Consider the following 20,219-nt stretch of genomic DNA (forward strand, 5'->3'; position numbering starts at 1 on the left):
AGTTCAAAACTATCCGTAATGTCTGTTCACTTTTTAGTTCAAATTTCTATACACATTTCTTTGCCTTTATTTTGGATAAAGATATGCACTCAGTTTTTGAAAATCATATTACTTAAAATTACTTTCTTAGAAGAATTCCAAGGGTTGTACAACAACCTTTAACAAACATTGATAACAAATAGTTGAATCTTGGTGTTTAAATAAGAACCAAACCACCACTATAAAGATTGTTTTAAAGTAAGATGGTGAAATGCTTTTAAATGCATAGTTCATAACCGATAAAACGTCTGTGTGTAAAGCAACTATATAAAGAATAAGACAGTTAAATAATTTTAAGTACTTAACTTTTCATAAGTAGACAAAAAGGTTTCTAGCAGTACGAAAATATCTTATAAAAGACATAATGTAACACGTTAAGGATTTCAGCAGCAAGCAGAAAAAAGCATTACCATTTTTGTTAATAAAACCGGTATTCTTTTAAGCTGCAAACATGCCAGGACTTTTTTTTTTTTTTTTTCCTAATAATGCCGCCTTTATGATCTGAAGAAAGCAGGTGACACATATTTTTGTCATGCTACGAGCAGAGAAAAATCACCTCCGGAAAAAAATTCAGAAGAAAGTGTATTTGTCTATGAATGTATTTGCTCATGGAGTATATATGTGTACTACAGTTGAAATGCTTTACCTATCAGCTGCCTCCCAGAGAGCAAATCTAGCCATGGTCTCCACTAAGCAGAAAGCTCTGTGGTGACTCAAATGGAGTGTCTGCCTAAACGTGTGGTGGTTGAAGTCTCTGGTTGCAGGGTGCCTGAGTCTGTGGCTGCCAGTGAGAGGAGGCAGGGATTCCAACTGCGTGAGGTGTGGGCAGGTGAACGATCTGCTCAGTGTGGTGGCAGGGCTCAGGGAGGAGGTGGAGAGGTTAAGGAGCATCAGGGTGTGAGCAGCAGATAGATTGGTGGAGTAATTCTGTTAAACTGTGGGAAAGAACCAGGGTGGTACCTCCTAAACAGCGGTGGATCCCCTGCCCTGCCATCCTCAAGCAGAGGGAGGCGATTTAAGAGAAAATTAGGAGTGGAAACAGGTTCCAGCTTGGCAACGCAGGCAACTCCCACCCCAACCTACCTTGGTTCCCCAGGTGCCTTTGTAATAGGTTTGAGGCTCTAGAACTGAGCGAGAGGTGAGTGAGAATGTTTGGTGGAAGGTGCAATGGTGAGGTTGTCCAGCACGAGGCGGTCGGCTCCGTACCTCAAGTCTGCCTCCACCAAGGACAGCAGGGCGATTGTCCTTGACAGCTGCCTGCTGAGAGGAGTGGAGGGCACTGTTTGTTACCCTGATCCGATCTGTAGAGAGGTGTGCTGCCTCCCTGGGGCCCGCATAAGGGAAATTGCTAGGGAACTTTCTAGTCTGATTCGCCCCTCTGATCCTTTGTTGATAGTTCAGGCCAGCAGCAGTTCGCATTATGGAAACATGGTGGGATTGCTCCTGTGACTGGAGTACTGCAACGGATAGCCAAAAGCTCTTCAGAAGGGAAAGGCAAGGAAGGAAGGGTGGTGGCTTGGCTTTCTACATTAGAGAGCCTTTGATATTGTTGAGCTCAGGGCTCGATGGATAAGGATTAGTGGGAGTATCTATGAGGCAGACATACTGATGAGAGAATGTCATGGACCACCTAACCAGGATGAAGAGACTGATGTGGCATTCTGCAAACATTCTGCAACAGCTGGCAGCTGTGCCATTGCCAGCCCTTGTTCTTATGAGAGACTTCATCATCCCTGATATATGCTGGAAATACAGTACAGTAAAGAAGAAGCAGTCTAGGAAGTTTCTAGGGTGCATGACTTCCTTTGCAGTTGGTAAGAGAGCCTACTAGTGCAGCTAGACCTGTTCATGGAGAAGGACTGGTGGGAGGTTGGGAGCTGACTCGGACAGAATGGCCAATTGTAGAGTTCTTGATTCTTGGTGAAGTCAGGAGAGGGACCAGCAAGACTGCTTGGACTTTCGGAGGGCAGACTTAGAACTGTTCAGGGCACTGGTAAGGAGGTCCCTTGGGATTCAGTCCCGAAGGGTAAAGGGGTCTGTGTAGGTTGGCTGCTCTTCAAGCAGGAAATCTTGAAGGTGCAGGAGCAGGCTGCCATTGCCACAAGATGAACCAGTGGGGAAGAAGGCAAGCATGGATGAGCAGGGAGCTTTTCCTGAAGCTCCAGGAGGAAAAGAGAATCTACCCCCTGCAGAAGAAAAAGAAGGACAACTCTAGGAGAGTACAAAGAAGTTGTTAGGATGTGCAGCGAGAGAAGTAGAAAGGCAAAAGCCCAGCTTGAACTCAACTTGGCTGTTGGGGTAAAGGAGAACAAAAAACTTTTTTTCCCAAGTACATTGACAGTAAGAGGGGGCTAAGGAGAATCTCCGTCGTTTAGTGGGTGCAGCAGGGATTTGTGAGCATTGAAGAAAAGGAAAAGACTGAGGTTCTCAGTGTCTTCTTTACATATGTTTTTGAAGTCAGACCAATTATCCTCGTGGTGCTCTGCCTTCTGACCTGGAAGTCTCAGATGGGGAGCAGGATAAAGTGTCCACAATTCAGGTGGAAACAACTAGAGACCAGCTGTTCCACCTGGACTGTTGCAAGTCCATGAGGCTGGATGGGATTCATGCGAGGGTGCTGAGGGAGCTGGCAGAGGTGACAGCCAAGCCACTTTCCATCATCTAACAGCATTCCTGGTCTACAGGAGATGCTCCAGAGGACTGGAGGCATGCCAGCGTGACTCCCATGTACAAGAAGGGTCATAAGGAGGATCCGGGAAAGTACAGGCTTATCAGGCTGACCTCTGTGCCAGGAAAGGTTATGGAGCAGATCACACAGAGACTGCACAGCATGTGTGGGACAGCCCGGGGACCATGCTTAGCCATCATGGGTTCCTGAAAGGTTCAAAAGCCTGCTGCTGCTTAGGACCCCATGTAAACTCATTTCTCATTCGTGTCACATAATAAAGGGGGCTTACAATGAGGCTGTAGTTTGGAACATGCATTCTCCAAAAAGAACCATGACAATCCCTCAGTTCATAAGCACGTCTCATTCCTGTTATCACTTTTTGGTAGTACGTACATTTTAACAGTTGTCAAGGATGAAGATCAGGAAGAGGAATATTTAATTAAAAATCTGACGAACACCTTAAGAACTCTCTAAGAATTGCAGTAACTTCCACTGAGCCAGACATTAATGCATTAGTTTCTCAAAAGCAGGGTCAAGTATCTCACTGCTCTTATTTTTTTGTTGCTCTGTTTTGTTTTGGTTTTTTTTTTACATTTGAGTTTAAAAAAACAAAAAAAAAAAACAAAAACTTTTGATCCTTATACACATTAACTGCGTTATGTATTTTATATACAACCCAAGACAATTCCTGTTTGCTCATTGTTGCCCATGCAGGCCATGTCCAGTTGGACACCCATGCCTTAAGAACTCTATTTAAGCTCAAGCCTGGACAGCTGCTCTGTCTTAAGCTATGTTGATATATATCTGCGAATGGATTTTGCTGCCTTTTTCATGCTTACTCTCCTGTCTGGATTCTGGATGGGTCCTGGAGCTGCTCCTTCACCATGCCTTGTCTGTGACTGTTAATAGGCCCTATGTTGAAGTACCTCAAACAGATGTGCTTCGGGTACTGCAGGACTGCCCTCTGTCAATGAAGGGTACTACAGCCTCTACTGAGGATATCCTCTGGAACTGTTTTGTCAGGTAGCCCTGCTGTTGCTGCTCGGTGACCCTGGCAACAGTAGTAATGTGAAGTGAGGGCTTTTGGTCATCTCTCAAAGTAGGCTGGCTTGTGAAGGGAGAAAGGAGAAAACCAGGAAAATTAGGAACACGAAGGGCATATAAAATGTTGCTTTAGGCATGCTTGAAATTTGAGCATGCCAGAAAATCCACATGCTTAATACAGAAATCTTAATACAAGAATAATTTGCTTAATTATTTTGTTTACCAGGATATAGGTAGAAGGTGCTTGAGGAATGAGTCTACCACACCACAAAACGACTGTGGTTTTCAGAAGAAAAGGCCCAAACATGTGTAGAGAAGTGCAAGTATCTGAAATTCTTTCCTCACCTCGTGCATTTTAAGTTAGTTTTTTGTCTTCAAAGGAGTTGTTTCCCCTATTCATTTCCAGACAACACAGAAGAGAATATGAGGAGAAAAAAAAAAAAAAAAGAAAAAAAGAAAAAAAAAAGGGCCTAAGTTTTTGCTATTCAGTTTACAGAAATCAGTATTTTAGCATACAGTCCAGTTATACCATCTGACACAGCATTTTTGGAAATAATGTCAGATATAGAATACACTTTTATTAAAATGTATGGACAGATTCAGGCATGGCAGTACAATTACAGGAAAGTGTTGAGAGCATGAAGTAGTACCGAAAAACTGCTCATAAAACTTTCTTCAAGATCATCAAATAAAACGTCTAATGCAATCAAAATCAAAAAATAACAAAGGTATGTGTTAGCGACAGATGTTCTCTGGCATACTGTTTAGCTTTTCGATGGAAACATTAAAGCTCAGAAAACAGAGGCAAGTTGAAAACTATCTTAGGCATGCCTAAAAGCACAGAAAGCAAACACCTAGTTCTAATCCTTTGAAGGATGATTCTGATGGCACTTTCACCTAGAAATTCAACAGGATCATAAAAAGACAGAATACTCCCAGCTGGTAGCTATTCAAAGTATCTCAATTAGAAAGACAGATTTGCTTATGAGAAGAAAAAAAAAAAACAAAAACAAAAACCAAAAAACTTTGTTCTATTTAGCAAGTGCCAACAAAGCAGAATGCAAATACTAGACAACTGGCTCAGAGATAACTTCTTAGAGCTAATTTGTTACAGTCACTCATTGCTGTAGCTTTGCTCAAGGCCTTTAAAGCTCAGATACACTCCTTGTTGTTTTAACATATACCAACATGCCAAAACATTTCCCTGATGATTGCTGGAAGACTTTCTGCTAGATTCTCCTGCTGTCCTATTCCAAGAAAGATAAGATTACATGGAAGTCTGTTTTTACTATTTGACATCTCTTTAAAAAATGTATTGGAATAATTATGCTCTGCATTAGTAGTCTGGAAAACAATTCAAGGATAGCCAAAACTGAAGGAATGGAACGCCTATAGGTTAGTCAGGCACTTTCAAAATACCTCAGATCTTAAGGTAAGTTACACTAACGGTCAATAAAATACACACGTAAAAGATCTAAAGCAGATGGCAGTTTATGGTGAGGTGAACTCTGTCTCTCTTATTCAGTTCACTTCTTTTCTGGCTTTTCCCCATGCTTTAGAGACTTAGTTTTCTTGCACATGTTACATGTGACTATACTCACCATAATATTCTTCCTAAAGGATTTACATTTAGATTCAAAATCTTCATCTGTCGCTTATTTACAAGGTGCTTTTGTTTCTTCTCTACAAGCGGTTAGTTATCCTCCAAGGTCAAGTTAGGCTAAGTGCCCCGTGGCAGGTCAGTTGTCATTTCCTATACATGACAGACAGCAGGATTAAAATAAAAAACATATGTAGGTCATTCTTTAAGCAGTATCTACAATTTAGTTCCATGGGAACTATAATAGACAGAAAGGAGTTATTAATTTTGGAGCAGCCCTTGTATTTGCCTGAGGCTATCAGAGTAAAATATGAACCTTCTAGTTCATTAATACATTTCATCTCAGATGTACAAAAAAGTAAATAAGTTTAAAAAAGAAAAGAAAAAATAGAAAGAAGTAGGCTTTTTTTTTTTTTTTTTTCCCTGTAGATTTTTGCACTTCTGAATGATAAACTGAATCCCAACTCTATCTTTGCAGGATCGAAAAACTCATTGTTGTGAGCTTATTTCACCAGCAGTCAACAAAACTGTCCAACAAGTGAGAAAATCCAAATACTACAGTTTGCTTCTCCGGAAGAGGATAGCTAAATTTTACTAGAATATTAAGAAATTGTAATAATATTTAGGACAATGGCTCTCAGAATTAATACCGTTTCATAAGTTCTGGCAAAGCTACAGGTTTATCCAGGCAATTTACTAAAAGAAAGCCCCCAGAAAGTAGTAAAGTGTACAATTTTTGTACTTATACTACACTAACAGTAAGGCTTTCTGCTAATATGCTACAGCTATCAGAAATGTTATTTCACTATATTTGTGAAACGTTGACACAAATCTGTAGTCTTGAGATAGTATAATGAATGACTTGAGACAAAAAAAATTCATGTAATAGAAGTATTTTAAAGTAATATCCTCACAGAAATACAATTTAAAAAGCATTCTAAAATATTATAAAAATGAAACCTAATTTCCTATGGACTTGAAGCCATTGCCTTGCAAAGGTGAACACCTTTCCTAATGTCCTTTCCATGTCAGTGCAACAACCCTTGCCTCCTCAGGCCCCTACAGTACCATTATTATGATTGTACCACTCACCTTTAAGCTGAAGCTGTGTACTGAAACTGCAATGATTTTAGAAGTAGCAATTAGTGTGTATTTTCTTACTACCTTGCAATGTTACTGGAAAATGTTTTAGCTTTATCTGATAATATTTTTCTAAAACATTTTTTTTTCAGTGTTCCAACAAAAGAAAATTAAACTCCTTTATATTTCATTATGGGATCATACCATCCTCTTAGGCATCAAAACGTTTTCTACTGAAGGGAAATTGAGCAGAATAATTACAGTGTTCTATGTAGTTCAGAGTGCAGTGGTCTGTCTATGGCATGGGTTCTACATACTGTCTGCACCAAAACAGATTTCAGTTCATGAAATGTAACGAGAAACTGAATAGTGAGTAAATTTCTTGTTAAACGTGTGACTTTTATATACTGAAATGCACGTAAAACACGAGTTTGTAAATCTTTTTGATTAGCCTTAATTAGTATTTCTTCACAATGCAAATTAACCACTTGGAAGTATGTGCTATGTTAATAGTTTTAATCACAAACTAACACACAATTTTTTCCAAGATTGCAGTGCAGATTCAGTGCAAATTGGCTTCTATTTATTTCCCTTTAAAGTCATTAATATATGTTGCACTCATTGATCAATGCATTCTGGAAACTTTATCTTCACTGCTATTCTTAACTGTTTTACAGAAATACATAGTTTGCTCTGAGAGCCGTGCCTCCTATTTATTTCCATGGAAACTACAACAGATTCAAAGAGCAGAATGACACTATTTGATATAGCAAACTCTCAACCATCAGATACTATTTTTCAACATAGTCACCACAATGAACTAGGTACTTTCACCAGTGATGAACAAGAGTCTGTGTGACATACTCTTGTAATCTGCGCCAGTGGAGGTGCCCAAGGTCAGTGTCACCACTGCACAAACACCACCCACAGCCTTGCTGTTCTCACATTCACTGTTTGGGCTCTACACATGTTCAGCAAACATCAGTGAATGTCAATAGGTACCATTCTTTCCACATGGAGGAATTCAATGACACGCCTTTGCTTCATCTGCATTTCCACTGCAAAGCAAAAGACACTCTTCTTAGGTAGGATAGGTAAAAAAAAAAAAAAAAAAAAAAAAGGTCTAGTAAAGAGATATGATCAATTTTTTCTTAGAGTTAAATGGCTGACTGCAATTGTGTGCAATCCAATTGAAAATCTGCAAGCAGCACATTTATGTTCACTGAAAGTAGTTGTAAATATGCACAAGAAAAAAAGAAGATTAAAAAAACAAACCTTGAAATCTGTTCTCAAATTTCTTTATCAAAACAGAAAGCAATCTTTACAGTCTTTACAATCTTTACAATCTTGCAGGGCTGCATTACTGTCTGACCAGGCCCACTTGGGAATATGGGCTGGATAAGCCTGATTTAAAGCATGGCTCCAAATGTCTTAATCTACAGTTGTTTGATTTACCAATGAATCAGGAGTCTAAGAGGATCTTAAAGTCTAAGATCACACATACAGCTTGGCTAAATCACCAGCTGGTAGAGGGTTTAAGAAATTAATCCAATATTACACAGGAATTCTGGCACAGGCAGGGACCAAAAGTGTTTTCAATATTACTTGCCTAAATTCTGTAACTCTTTAACTGTTTACTGAAATTTCTTGCCTGCAGTTGCTTGATTTTATAACAAATTATAAAACTCTTGAAAATCAACAGATACAGTATTTAAATTTGCCCTTTCCCTCTGAAAGGCAATTAATATTACCTTTACAAGGAAACTTGGATAATGAATACAGTGGATTGGATTTCTATGCACAGTTGAGAGGAACTGGTACAATTGAGAAGCTGCAGAACCAGACCTTTCCTTCAAAACTACAAATTTAAAAGTATCACTGGCTTATCATTTCAGTTCCTTGGGAATAGTAGGCTTTGGGTCTCCAACCCAAGCCACTCTATGATTCCATAATTCTTTCTATTCTTATGATTAATATATTTGGTCATGTGCTAGCCATTAGTCAGTCACCTTAGTGACTTCTGCTCACCTGCCTGTCTGATTTAGTTCACACACAGTATATTTAAAACACATCTTTCTTATTCACAGCCCATTCTGTATTTATCTCTATCAATTATGTATTAGCTGCTGCAACTTTTATTACCTTACAAGCAAGGTACATTACTACTGATATGAGACTGCAAGCCTACTACCGCTACAGCCATTACAGCGACATGAAATCAATTTGTAATCTAGTTCTGAGCAATTTCATTTGCTTTAACTTGCTTCTGATAGCTGTCCAGACAGCATGCATATGACAAAAATATGTCTATGCATTCACACCTCATCTGGCCTTGTTCTTAAGGGCAAGACAAAGAATATCAAAAAGTACCGTTACGAGATGGAATTTTGAGCTTCACTGATAGACTGTGCACTGAACAAACAGGCAGACCTGTGATGTTATCAGAACTGGAGGTGGCGTGGAAAACAAAACTGTAGAATTCATGCTGTCAACCAGTACCTATGGTTTTATGACTTTATTAAAGTCAGAATTATTCTGGAGTGCATTTACACAGTGCTAAAAACTGTATGTAATATACAGTTTTAAAATAAGTACCTCTGAATTTTTGTCAGTATGTGCAAGGCATGCTGAAATTGTTTGCAGCAAGCTCCAGTACAGAAAATGTGTCATCCAAAAAATGACCTCAGCCTTTCATGGCCTGTATGACTGTAAATTCAGCTGCTTTGAAGTACACAGACACCAAGTTTGATGCTTCACCATGTACAACCACAGTGGAGGTGTGGTTCCATCATACCAGCATGCTGGTATGTCTGCACTAACAGACCACAAGAGAAGAGGTACCAACATTGTGTCCAGGTGCTGACAGCTTCTTGCCAGCGATGCTTCTTAAAGAATCGTGGAATCACTAAGGTTGGAAAACACTTCTAAGGTCCAACTGCCAACCGGTCACCACCATGCCTGCTAACCATGTCCTTCAGTACCACATCTACACATTTCTTGAACAGCTGCAGTGATGCTGACTCCACTATCTCCCTGGGCACCCTGTTCCAATACTTTACCGCTCTTTCTGAGAAGAAGTTTTTCCTACTATACAACCTGAGCTTCTTCTGGTAGATCATGAGGCCACTAGCTCTCATTCTATCGCTGTCATCTGAAAGCAGAGTCCAACCTCCACCTTGCCATAATCTCCTTTCAGGTAGCTAGCTGTACAGAGCGATAAAGCCTCCCCTGAACCTCCTATTTCCCAGAGTAAAGAATCCCAGTTCCCTCAAGCTGCTGCTCCTAAGACTTGTGCTCCAGACCCTTCTTCACAGCTTTGCTGCCTTCACCCCAAACAGCCTGTGGCATAGTACACTGACCCACAGCCCTGACCCAGCCTGCCATTTCTGTGTGACAGTCACAAGCACATTTCTGGGACCACGGTAGTGGCGCTGGTCTCCTCTGTTCAAAACTTCTTGAAGACATGGCAGGGCCCATGCTGTGCTGGTGTCAAGGCTGTGTACCCCGAGTCCGGCTGGACACCTCGGCAGAGTGGAAGCGTAAGGACATCCCAGGACCGAACAGCCACAAGAAGGGACGGCACAGCACGGCACGCCCGCCTGGGGCAAGGCTCCGTTTGCTCTGCCGGCACCATGCGCAGCAGCTGCTCGTCCTCCCGCTGCCGCGATGTGAGCGCGGGGAGGAGTGAGACGGCCCGCGCCTTATGCAACCGGCTCAGGGAGCGGCCCCCGCCGCCTCTTCAGCGGCTCGGCGCGGCGCCGGGAGTCCCGAGGAGGGAGGGGAAGGCTGAAGGTGCTGAGCTACCGCCCCCCCGACCTCGCCTCTCTCCGCGGTGCTTGCATTCCGCCAAGTGCGGAGCTGGCTGCGGCTGGCCGGCGGCTCCGGGCGCGGCCGAGGCTGAGGCGGGTGCTTGCCGGTGGGTTTCCTCTCAGACTGCGCCCCGGCAGGCTGCTCGCTGGGTGCTGTAAGGAAATGCGTTCCTGGGACGACCTCTCTCCGTTCCCAATGCTTCTTCCCTCCTGGTTACCGGGCGTTGCGGCCGGCATTGCCTCCTTGCATCTCATCCAGAAACTTCTCTTCCCCTACTTCTGGGCTGATCTGAGATATTTGCTGAAGGTGCTGCTTTATGGGCTGAGAGTGGAGAGCTACAGGCAGAGAGGGAAGGTTGTCACCGTGCTGGACAAGTTTGTGAAGCTGGCTGAGAAGCAGCCCCGCAAAGCATTCCTCATCTATGATGGGAAGGTGCTCTCGTACCGGGACGTGGACAGGCGCAGTAACAGGGTAGCGCAGGTTTTCCTTCACCACGGCACTCTGAAGAAGGGTGACACGGTGGCCCTGCTGATGGGCAACGAGCCCGACTTCATCCATGTGTGGTTTGGACTGGCCAAGCTCGGATGCGTGGTGGCTTTCCTCAACTTCAATGTCCGCTCCAGGTCTCTCCTGCACTGTCTCACTAGCTGTGAACCCAAGATATTGATTGTGGGAGCAGGTAGAGTATTCAGATGATTTATATGTCTAAAGCTTTTAATGTCACGTTTTTCCACCGTATGCCCTTTCAGCTCCTTCACTGAAAACCAAAGTTTGAGATGTTCATGGAATGAAAGAAATCTGCGGCTTTCTAGCTTCAGGGCTTCGGGATAAAGCTCAAGTCACATAAATGAAGTATATCCATGCTCTGGGGGCATGGATTTAACCTGTTCTTGATGGTATTCATTGCAGAAAAGTTTGCAACATCTGCACGTAGCTTGTTCCAAATGTTTAATTACTTCAAAAATTACCCAATATGTCTCAGAGAACATTAAAATGAGCTAATGAGAATAGTTTCCCACTGTTTGAAACAGTCAATTTTTATGTTACATTATTAAGTAATGAATTTTATTTTCCTGAACTGTTCTACCATTCTTGTAGTAGCTAAAACTGGAAAGTTTGTACCATAGCTATGAGCTATGCAGATTCTTCTTTACATCTATTCACAAAGCTAAGCCTGTTTCCCAGAGTCTAGAACTGGGAGTTTTACTTTATAGGTGCAGCATGTAGAAGGTTGATTTACAATAACCAACTTACCATGTAAGTAGAAGATTATAGAAGAGATCGCTGTGTTTCATTAGGTGATAACAGTGTCTTTTGTGTTTTTCCAGTACGTTTTTTTATTATATACTTAAAAATAATTCAAAAACTTCATGTAGATATACTATGCATTTTATTATTGCAGTTAAGACCCAATTATAGAGATCTATAAATCAAAGCCAGAGAGATATAACCTAAAATTGGGCTCCTGAGCACCTCTACCTTTTTGATCAACTCTTGGTGAAACCCACAATAGCAAAGGATCATGCAGAACTGTGACTCACTGGGTGAAGGAGGATAGTTCAAAATTTGAAATGTTGGCTTCATTCTGCCTCTCTGAAATTATTATTTCAAATGTTTCAAATTATTTCAAATGCCTTATGTCTAGTTCACATCTTCTTGTCTTGTTCCTGTTAACAAAGTTTGCAGGGCTTTGCATTCACAAGACCTAACTGGTATAAATTTCCTTCTGTCTGCTCTATGCTGCTACTGAAAATTTCTGCTTTCATGGTTGTATTTAATATTTTTCCCTTACATACTTTAAAATTACTATGTAGTTCCAATTGCATGCCTATGCTGGTTTAAGAGTAAAGGTGTACTTAATAACTAAACAAATGAAACTTAAATATAATCCCAAAGCGTATGGTGAGTGTTTCTGATCTCTCAGTTTTAAATGTTGCCTTCTTACTTAATTAAAAGAATAACTCATTTAACACAGTCTCTTAAATATGTGCTTTAAATATGTGCTTTAAGTCATTAGACTGAGGAACTGGTTTAATCTTAAGGCAGTTCTTGAGCACTGTCTGTGATTATTTTTTAAGTCTGCCATCTCAGCTCATAGAAAAGCCACGTGTAAATAGGTTATACCTACAAGCTACTGTCTGAGTTGGTCTTTTATGTGATGGTATTCTTACATTATTTGTGGGTCTCTGTGTTCAATTCCTCAGACCCTTGAGGTACAAGATTTTACATAATTCTTTGGGATTTAGGAGCTCTTTTTGCCCATCTCTGTGAAAAAAGCTGAAGCCCTGCTTAGTTTGCTGGCCATGTCATATGGAGAAGCAGCCTCTGCAAAGAGATCTGTGTTTTCAAGTTTAAGGTCAACACGCTGTTCAGAGGCAGTGAGGGCTGATTCATGTCACTCGAAACAAAAGGTTGGATCATACATTGTTATCACACATTGTGCTCCTTAATATTTATAAAAATTGCAGGTCAGTATTTAACAATGCATTTGCGTAGCTGATTAGATAAATTCTCGGAGGTCTATTAACATCTTTTCATCCAGTATTTGTGTTTCAAGGGTTACTGCCTTATCAGTAGGTACAACCTGAGTTTTTCTTGTGTGCTTTGCTCTTTTGATGCTCTTTTCTACAGGACTGTAGGTAGCCTGAACTCAGCATACTAAATTGGATATTCTATTGCAAAAGGCATACACTAAAAACACTTGTGTTCCAGCTTGTGTTAAAAATTCCATTTAAAGAGTTACAAAGCTGTATTTTCAGTACTTTGGATTACCTTTGATCTAGTTAACACTGCAGCACAGTGGAAATTGTCCTGTCACATTTTGGTCATTAACTGTCTATGCTCAGCAAGACCAAATTTTCTCTTGAAATTTGTGCTTGTTAGTGGCACATTAAATCTGGATTTAAATCTCAATCTGCATTTAGATCCAATTAAATTTCATTTCTGTGACAGTGGACCTCCAACTTTCTGTTGATATCTGCATCACTACCCACAGATCAATTGTTTATTGACAAATCTCTGTGTTGGTTGACAAATCTCTGTGTGTGGCAATTGCATCTTATTTCTTCTTTTGGTATATCTTGTCATTTTTTTTCAGTATGCTTTAACTTTCTCTCCAGACAGTCTGGGTGGTATTTATGGTTACATTTTCTTCCATGCCTTTCACGTTGCTTCTTGCAAGATCACTCTAATTTGTGGACTTTGTACTCCTAAGTTGTCTTTTCTGTCTGCAAATTTTTCAGAGGCTGTGGTCTAGTATAATCTTTCCTTCAGCATTTGCAGCCAGGTCTTGTTCTTGTCTGACAATACTGTGATAATCTCTCTGCTATTTCTGACTTTGGATTCAAGTTTTCTAGTAGAAATGATGTTTTGGGTTTTCATTTTGATTTAGTTGCAGGAAGTTTGCAGAATACCTGAAGCTTTGATTCTTCTCATATGCCAGAAGAGCTGCGAAGTGTCTCCTTCTTGTTGGTTTCTTATGTGAAATGAGTATCTCTAGCAAGTGGTATTTTTTGCAGAATAGCAGTGTTCTTTTGGTTCATTTAGCATAATTTGTTGTTGCCTGCAACACCTAGTAACTTAGTTTATTCCCTTTAGAATTGCCTTGCATGTAAGGCACATGCAGATTCTGTTTTGCCAATATATATACCTTGTGTTCCTTTCTAGTATTTCCACTTGGCATTGTAGTTCAGAACAAATTTTTCTTTAGCTGTTTTCATTTGCTGTCTTTTCAAAAGCATTTCAATGACTTTGGGATCTTTAGCTCTTGCTTTTATTTCTTACCTAACTTTTTCAGTCTTCCATCTTCAGAAACTTTCTATCACCACTCACATTCTGGAGAATACTTGTTTTAAGAGTCAGAAGCTTGAAACTGTCTTTTTAATAAGGCAGCAATTGTCCGAGAGGTAGGTAGGTAGAGAACTTGTGAAGGAGAAAAAGGAAGCTGTATGCCTTCTGCCTATCAAATTGTCAGTTTACTGGGAATCTGATCTGCTAAAAGGTGCTTATTCTGACTACATTCATTGCCGGAGTCTGTCACCCTTATTTATTTAAATATTATAAGTACAAACAGAATTAAGATACTGAGTTATGCTTTAACTTTTAAGGCACTGTGGTCTTTGTAGGGAATATTTCTATTAATTGAAGTCTTACTTGAACAAGAAACATATTTTATCTCAGCTGTGTAAAAGCAGTACCATAAAAAAACAGTCATAATCTAGTGACTCACCCGAAAGATACAAACAGAATTCATTAGTGCATTTATAGCATGCTCTTACTGGAAAGAGTTCAGCTGAGCCTTGCTTGCCATCAATACTTCTGATTCAAGGATTTCGCTGTGAAAGGATTGTGTTACAACAGCCCTGACAGCAAAGACTACATGCTGTGTGTATGTGCTTGGGCAGCTGCTCTTAAATGATTGTGTTTAAGCAAAACCATGACTGTGTTGGACTAAGATGACCTCCGACAGTCAGTCCCTTCTAATCTCATCCATTCTGTGATTCTGCCATTCAGAACGATATCTCTCAGCTGTGCAAAGTGCAGCTTTTTCCTGGCCAGAGTTCTTTACTCTTTAGGCATCGGCAGTGCTTTGTGCAGTAATCAAACTCTTTTTGCCAGTTATTTGAGCTCAGAACCACGATTTATGCTGATAGAGGTAAAGTTCAGACAGAAATGTGTCTACATCCTGCCAAAAATGAGTAAAGAAAATATTTGATGTATTTTTAAATTATTATTATGTAAAAATAGCAGTGTCGTCTTTCATGTGGAAGTCATTGGGTACAAAAAAAAAAAAAAGAATTTTGTAAGAATTTGTCTTTTCTGAACTTTGAAATAAGTGATCAAAGGTATCTGGACCTGAACATACGGGACAAGGAAAGCATAGCAGATCTGCAGAAGACACTCTTAACAGTTCTATTTGACGCTGTATCTCTTTGAGCATTTGTTTTATTTCAACCTTTGTCTTTGTCCCAAGATATCCTTTGATGGGAAGATTGTGCCCACTGAATGTTTTCTGCCTACAGTGGCACTTCAAGATTCCATCACTGGATCTGCAACTGACTTGAAATTTCTGTTTTTACTACTTAGTGAGAATAGACGCTGAGTACAAGGAGTCACTTGGCAATCAGGTACAGGTAACAGTAATTTTTCTGATGCCAGACAGTGTGGGAAACAGTTTGGACATGCCATAGTTTACTGAGTCAGGGTGCCCATCAAATTTATCTAAGAACAATTTGATACAGCTTGCTTACTGAGTTCAATGCTTACTTGTTCAATGCAAGTCTATCTCATAATCTGATTTATTCCTTTCATCAGTGTAGGACTGTTGTCTGTTTGCCAATAGGCCACATTCTTTCTTTCCTAGGAAATAATATAAAAAACCTTTTGTACATCTTGCAGTCTAGGACAGTTGCTTATAACCAAAGTGTGTTTCCTTTCTTTCTTAAAAGAGCCTCAAAAGATGTTTATTTATATATGCATATGAACTTAACATAACACAGTTTCATGAGCATTTTGTTAAACAATGAGTTGCTAAAAAAGGAAAAAAATATTTGGAGAAGCACATTCCTTTTGACATATCTTTAATTTTTTTTTTTTTTTTCTTCAGTGGAATAGGTAGCAATGGTGAATATTCATATACTAACTGTGTAAACAGTGCACACAGAGCTGCTGTCTATATTGCAAAACATTAGATAAAGTCATTTCTTCTAAAACAAATAAACCAAAACCTGATCAAAATTTCATAGTTTACAGAGCCAAAAAGTACTTGAAAACCACAGATATGAATAGCTGAATTGCTTTACTATCATTTCTTTACTATGTGGTTAATTACACATGCCAGGTACCTCTAGAAATATTGAAATGTAGTAGTTTCTCTAAGCAGGCTGTTTATTTTTGGCACAAGGACAAGATGATATGTAAGGACCAGTGAGCTCTATGCAAGATCAGGCATGTAAATTCTCTGTTCATGGAACAGCACGAGTTGACTATCATCTGAATTATTCTCTGGAAATGCCTTAGCACAGCTGAGAGTTCTGTCTTCCAATACCCCTTGTTCATTCCTGTTCCAGAAGTAACTCTATGTTTCTGCCACTTTGAAAACTGCAATTTTAAATTACCCTTTGTTTATCATTACAAATGTTCACATATTGCTCCAAGTAATCGGTATAAATATAATAATATAATAAACAAAAAAGAAAAATGCTGTTCTGTTGTATAATCTACTCACAGATCTAATGTTCAATAATCGTTTAAAAAAATAGCCAGTTCTTGTACAACAGAAACAGTCCTTCGTTGTATGAACTGAGAAACAGCATGCGTTTCTAAAGTTGGATCTTAATTATTTAGAGTAAAAATATTTCACTCTACTAAAAGGGAGTTATTCCCTTCTGTTATTCTTTAATATTAAATGAATATACACATGAAGTTGATATTAGTAATTACCATTTCCTTTCCTCAAATAAAGAAAGGAAAAGAAAAAAAAGAAATTAGAGATAAATCCTTTTTTTTTTTTTTCTTTTTTGTAGTTCTTATTTCTCAAACACTTAAAGAACGAGGTGCACACCTTATCTGGAATTTCTGAATTAAATTAAAAAAAAAAAAAGCAAAAAACGAAAAACAAAAGAAAAGAAGAAAAACATGTCAGAAATATTTGTGAATTTTTCTTTTTTATTATATACTTCTAAGCAAAAATGTCTTCTGCAGAGAGAACAGCAATAGGCCAGTGTTACACCTTCATTTTTATTATTGTCAAAAACATGGAAGACAGAACAATTAGAAATAACTCAAGAAGTAATGAATCTAGCTATGGAAAATGAAGAAATTCAGTAATGGCCTATTTGGTACCTGCATTACTTATAAACAGAGATACTGTTTTCTGGTTTGTAGTTGTGTTTGTTTTCTGCGGGCATTTTGCAAGAAGATGGTTTGTAATTGTTACGGAGTTATCTGTAGATCTGTGTGTAACTGGGAGAGCAGGCCTGCAGGCCCACTGGCCCAGAAAAGAGGACGGGAGGATGTTGGTATTTTACAGCCTGGTTCAGCACTGTACTGTCACTAACAGGGCAGGGAACCTACAGATCCAAAACCTGGGAAAGGGGCAGGGGAGAGGAGAATGACTGGGAGATGGGCCTAAGAACAGCGGCAATGATCTGAGCAGGAAAGTTAATGTACTAAATAGGATATCAGAATGGAAGATAATACAGTATAATACAACACATAATTGGAATTGAGGCTCATAATGGGGGAGAGAGAGAGAGAGAGAGAGAGGGTCCAAAACTGAACCCCTTACTCTGAACTGAAGGAGAAATGCTACACACTGCCAGGCAGCGACAGAGAGAGCGAGTCCCATGACTTGCCAGCTTTATCTTCTGCTCTGAGCACAAAGTCCTCTGGGATATGTAGTTCTTCTCTTCTGAGAGTCAGGTATTGAGAAAATTGGTGGTCCAAGGAAGCGAGGGATTGACTCTTCAACTCCCAGTGCTTTACACGATGTTGTGATGTGGAACACTAATAACCAAAATCATGAAACCATGATGGTAATTCAACCAAAGGAAAAATTTCGTTTACAGCTACATGCTCAGTTATACAGGAAGATTTTACTTAGTAACTCCTATTGAGTGCTTAGTATCTGTACACCACACTGACGATACAATGTGGCCAGCTGAGTTTGGAATGTGTGATTACTAGGAGTTGTGGAAATTGAGAAAGCCTTAATATTAACAATGAACAATTCTTAACTGTCCTTAACATCTCTACCAGCACAGTAATTGGTGCCTATGCCAATACAGTCAATAAACTGTTACGGATTTTGTACTCTTTGACTATTTTTGAGAACAGAAATTGAGCTCCAGCCACTTCGAATACACTTTTATTTCTTTTAATCTAAGCTGTACCTGCAACTACCAGTATATTTGGAAGCAACATAGTCATTTAGTCCTCCTTGGTTTATTAACAGCTGTTAATCATTAGAAATACTGCTGTTGTGCTTTAATATTTATTTATGAATAGAAAAATATGCCCTAATTTTATAACGTGACAGCAAAGGGGAATTACTGTTGAGAGAACCTGAATTTTCACTGTGTAAGATTTCCTTCAGTCCACACTGCTGTGCTTAAAATGACTTTTCTTTCTCATTACTGTGTTCTACGTATAGTGAGAGAAAGGGGACTGTACTCAAATTATTCAAATAGAGTGCTCTTTTAGATTTTCATTATTATTTGGATGATATCTTCTTGAAATAAGTCTACAGTGAAGGGAGTTAGGATGCAAAAATGATTATGTCACAACCCCATCAGATGTACTTGCTAAAGATTTACAAAACATACAGAAGCCATCCTGTGTCATCTTCAGGTTTGTAAGGCATTCATGTAAGGCATTCCCATGGGAATGGGAGGCTGTATCTCTGTTAAGGTAATAGAAGTGTCATTCACTAAAACATATAAAATAGTCTGTCAAGAGGAAAATTTTTTTTTTGACTGATTAAAAATCTTGCACAGTTATGGTGTACAGTATATGCAAAAGAGTTTTACTGATGATACTCGTATTTTGTATTTGCAAAATGAGCTTGGGGTTGGCATAAGGAGTTCAAACGCTGTCTCTGGCAGTGCTTTACTATGAGGTTCTGGGTGAGTCATTTCAACTTTATTCGTTTATTCATTTATAAAACCTGAGATAATAACATACGTTTATATCAACGGGCATATTTACAAGATTGATTATGTAGGCTGAGGTCCAGTAATGCACTTAAGTGTAAATATATGAATGGTTATACTGAAAGCAGTATGACTGTTCCTACACCTAAGAAATTTGCTGGATTAGTACTTTAACATCTGTTTGATATTTTGATATTCAAATTGATTGAAAAATGCTTAAAAATATAAATACTGAATTTATTAGGAATTGGCCTCTGTTCAAATTTTTTCTGTTTAATCTATTTTTTCTATTTAATCTGGGACTAAACAGGGAAACTCTCAGTTTCTTTCCTGCTTAAGCAAAAAACATGCATCTTATCTGCACTGCTGATTTTATTTTATAGAAGTGAGTTTGCATTTAAACTCAGGTAAAAGCTAATAGGAGTGTTATTTGTGAATGAATGAATGTGTAGTTACAAAAAATAATGTGTTTGATACCTAAAATTAGATTCAGGTGAAGATTAAGGCGAAGAACCACAGAAATAGACACATTTTTTGGAAGTGTCTGAATAAGCCACAGGGCTTTCTCTTTCTCTCAATTTCTCTTCCTGTTATAAAAATTAAAACTTTCAGAGAAATTGTGTCTTAGTTGCATTTACTTTTTGGAGACATAATCTAACTAACATTATTTTATATTAAATTTTAAGACTTGCTTGGAACTTTAGAAGAAATTCTTCCTAACCTCCCGAAAGACATCAGTGTTTGGGTAATGTCCAAGGATTCCACTTTTCCAAGTGTGCATAGCCTTTTAGGCAAAATGGAGGCTGCATCTGAAGACCCTGTTCCAGTTAGTCGACGCTCTGTCAGTAACCTCAGATCTACCGTTTTATATATATTTACTTCAGGAACAACAGGTACAAGTATGCTAAAGAGATTATATTTTCTTAAAGCTGTCATCTACAAGCTTCTTTTTTTTTTTTTTTTTTTTTTTTTTTTTTTTTTTTTTTTTTCTTTTTTGACACTCTCATCTTTTGATTAACCTTTTTATAATAGAATATCATATTTCATATCATTTTGTTGGGAAATAAGCATTCTTCTTACTGATGAATACTTACATTTAAAGCATTATGTGCTTTTTCTTTTTTTTTATTTGCTAGATTGTACAAATACCGTGAGAGAAGCTTTGCTACCTAGTTAACTGCTGAGGTGTTTATAAAATGTTTTTCCCTGTTTTTACAGTTAACATCCTAACACTGTACCCAGAACTTTAAAAAACAAGCAAATAGACATTTTTTCTTCATTAAGTCGAGCTCTGTGTATTGACTGAAAATAGGATTAAGTTATTAGA

General features: G+C 38.9%; 1 protein-coding gene across 1 annotated transcript in view; it reads left to right on the forward strand.

The window, feature by feature from the left end:
* Window positions 1–10,183: 10,183 nt before the first annotated feature.
* SLC27A6 (solute carrier family 27 member 6) overlaps window positions 10,184–20,219 on the forward strand; it is a 39,684-nt gene continuing 29,648 nt past the window's right edge. The window contains exons 1-2 of the mRNA XM_048931932.1: window positions 10,184–10,920; window positions 19,579–19,785. Coding sequence (XP_048787889.1) covers window positions 10,404–10,920; window positions 19,579–19,785 — 724 coding nt within the window. The 5' untranslated portion in view covers window positions 10,184–10,403. The remainder of the gene's footprint in view (window positions 10,921–19,578; window positions 19,786–20,219) is intronic.

The sequence above is a fragment of the Lagopus muta genome, chromosome Z (assembly GCF_023343835.1).
Source record: "Lagopus muta isolate bLagMut1 chromosome Z, bLagMut1 primary, whole genome shotgun sequence".
NCBI classification, from domain to species: domain Eukaryota; kingdom Metazoa; phylum Chordata; class Aves; order Galliformes; family Phasianidae; genus Lagopus; species Lagopus muta.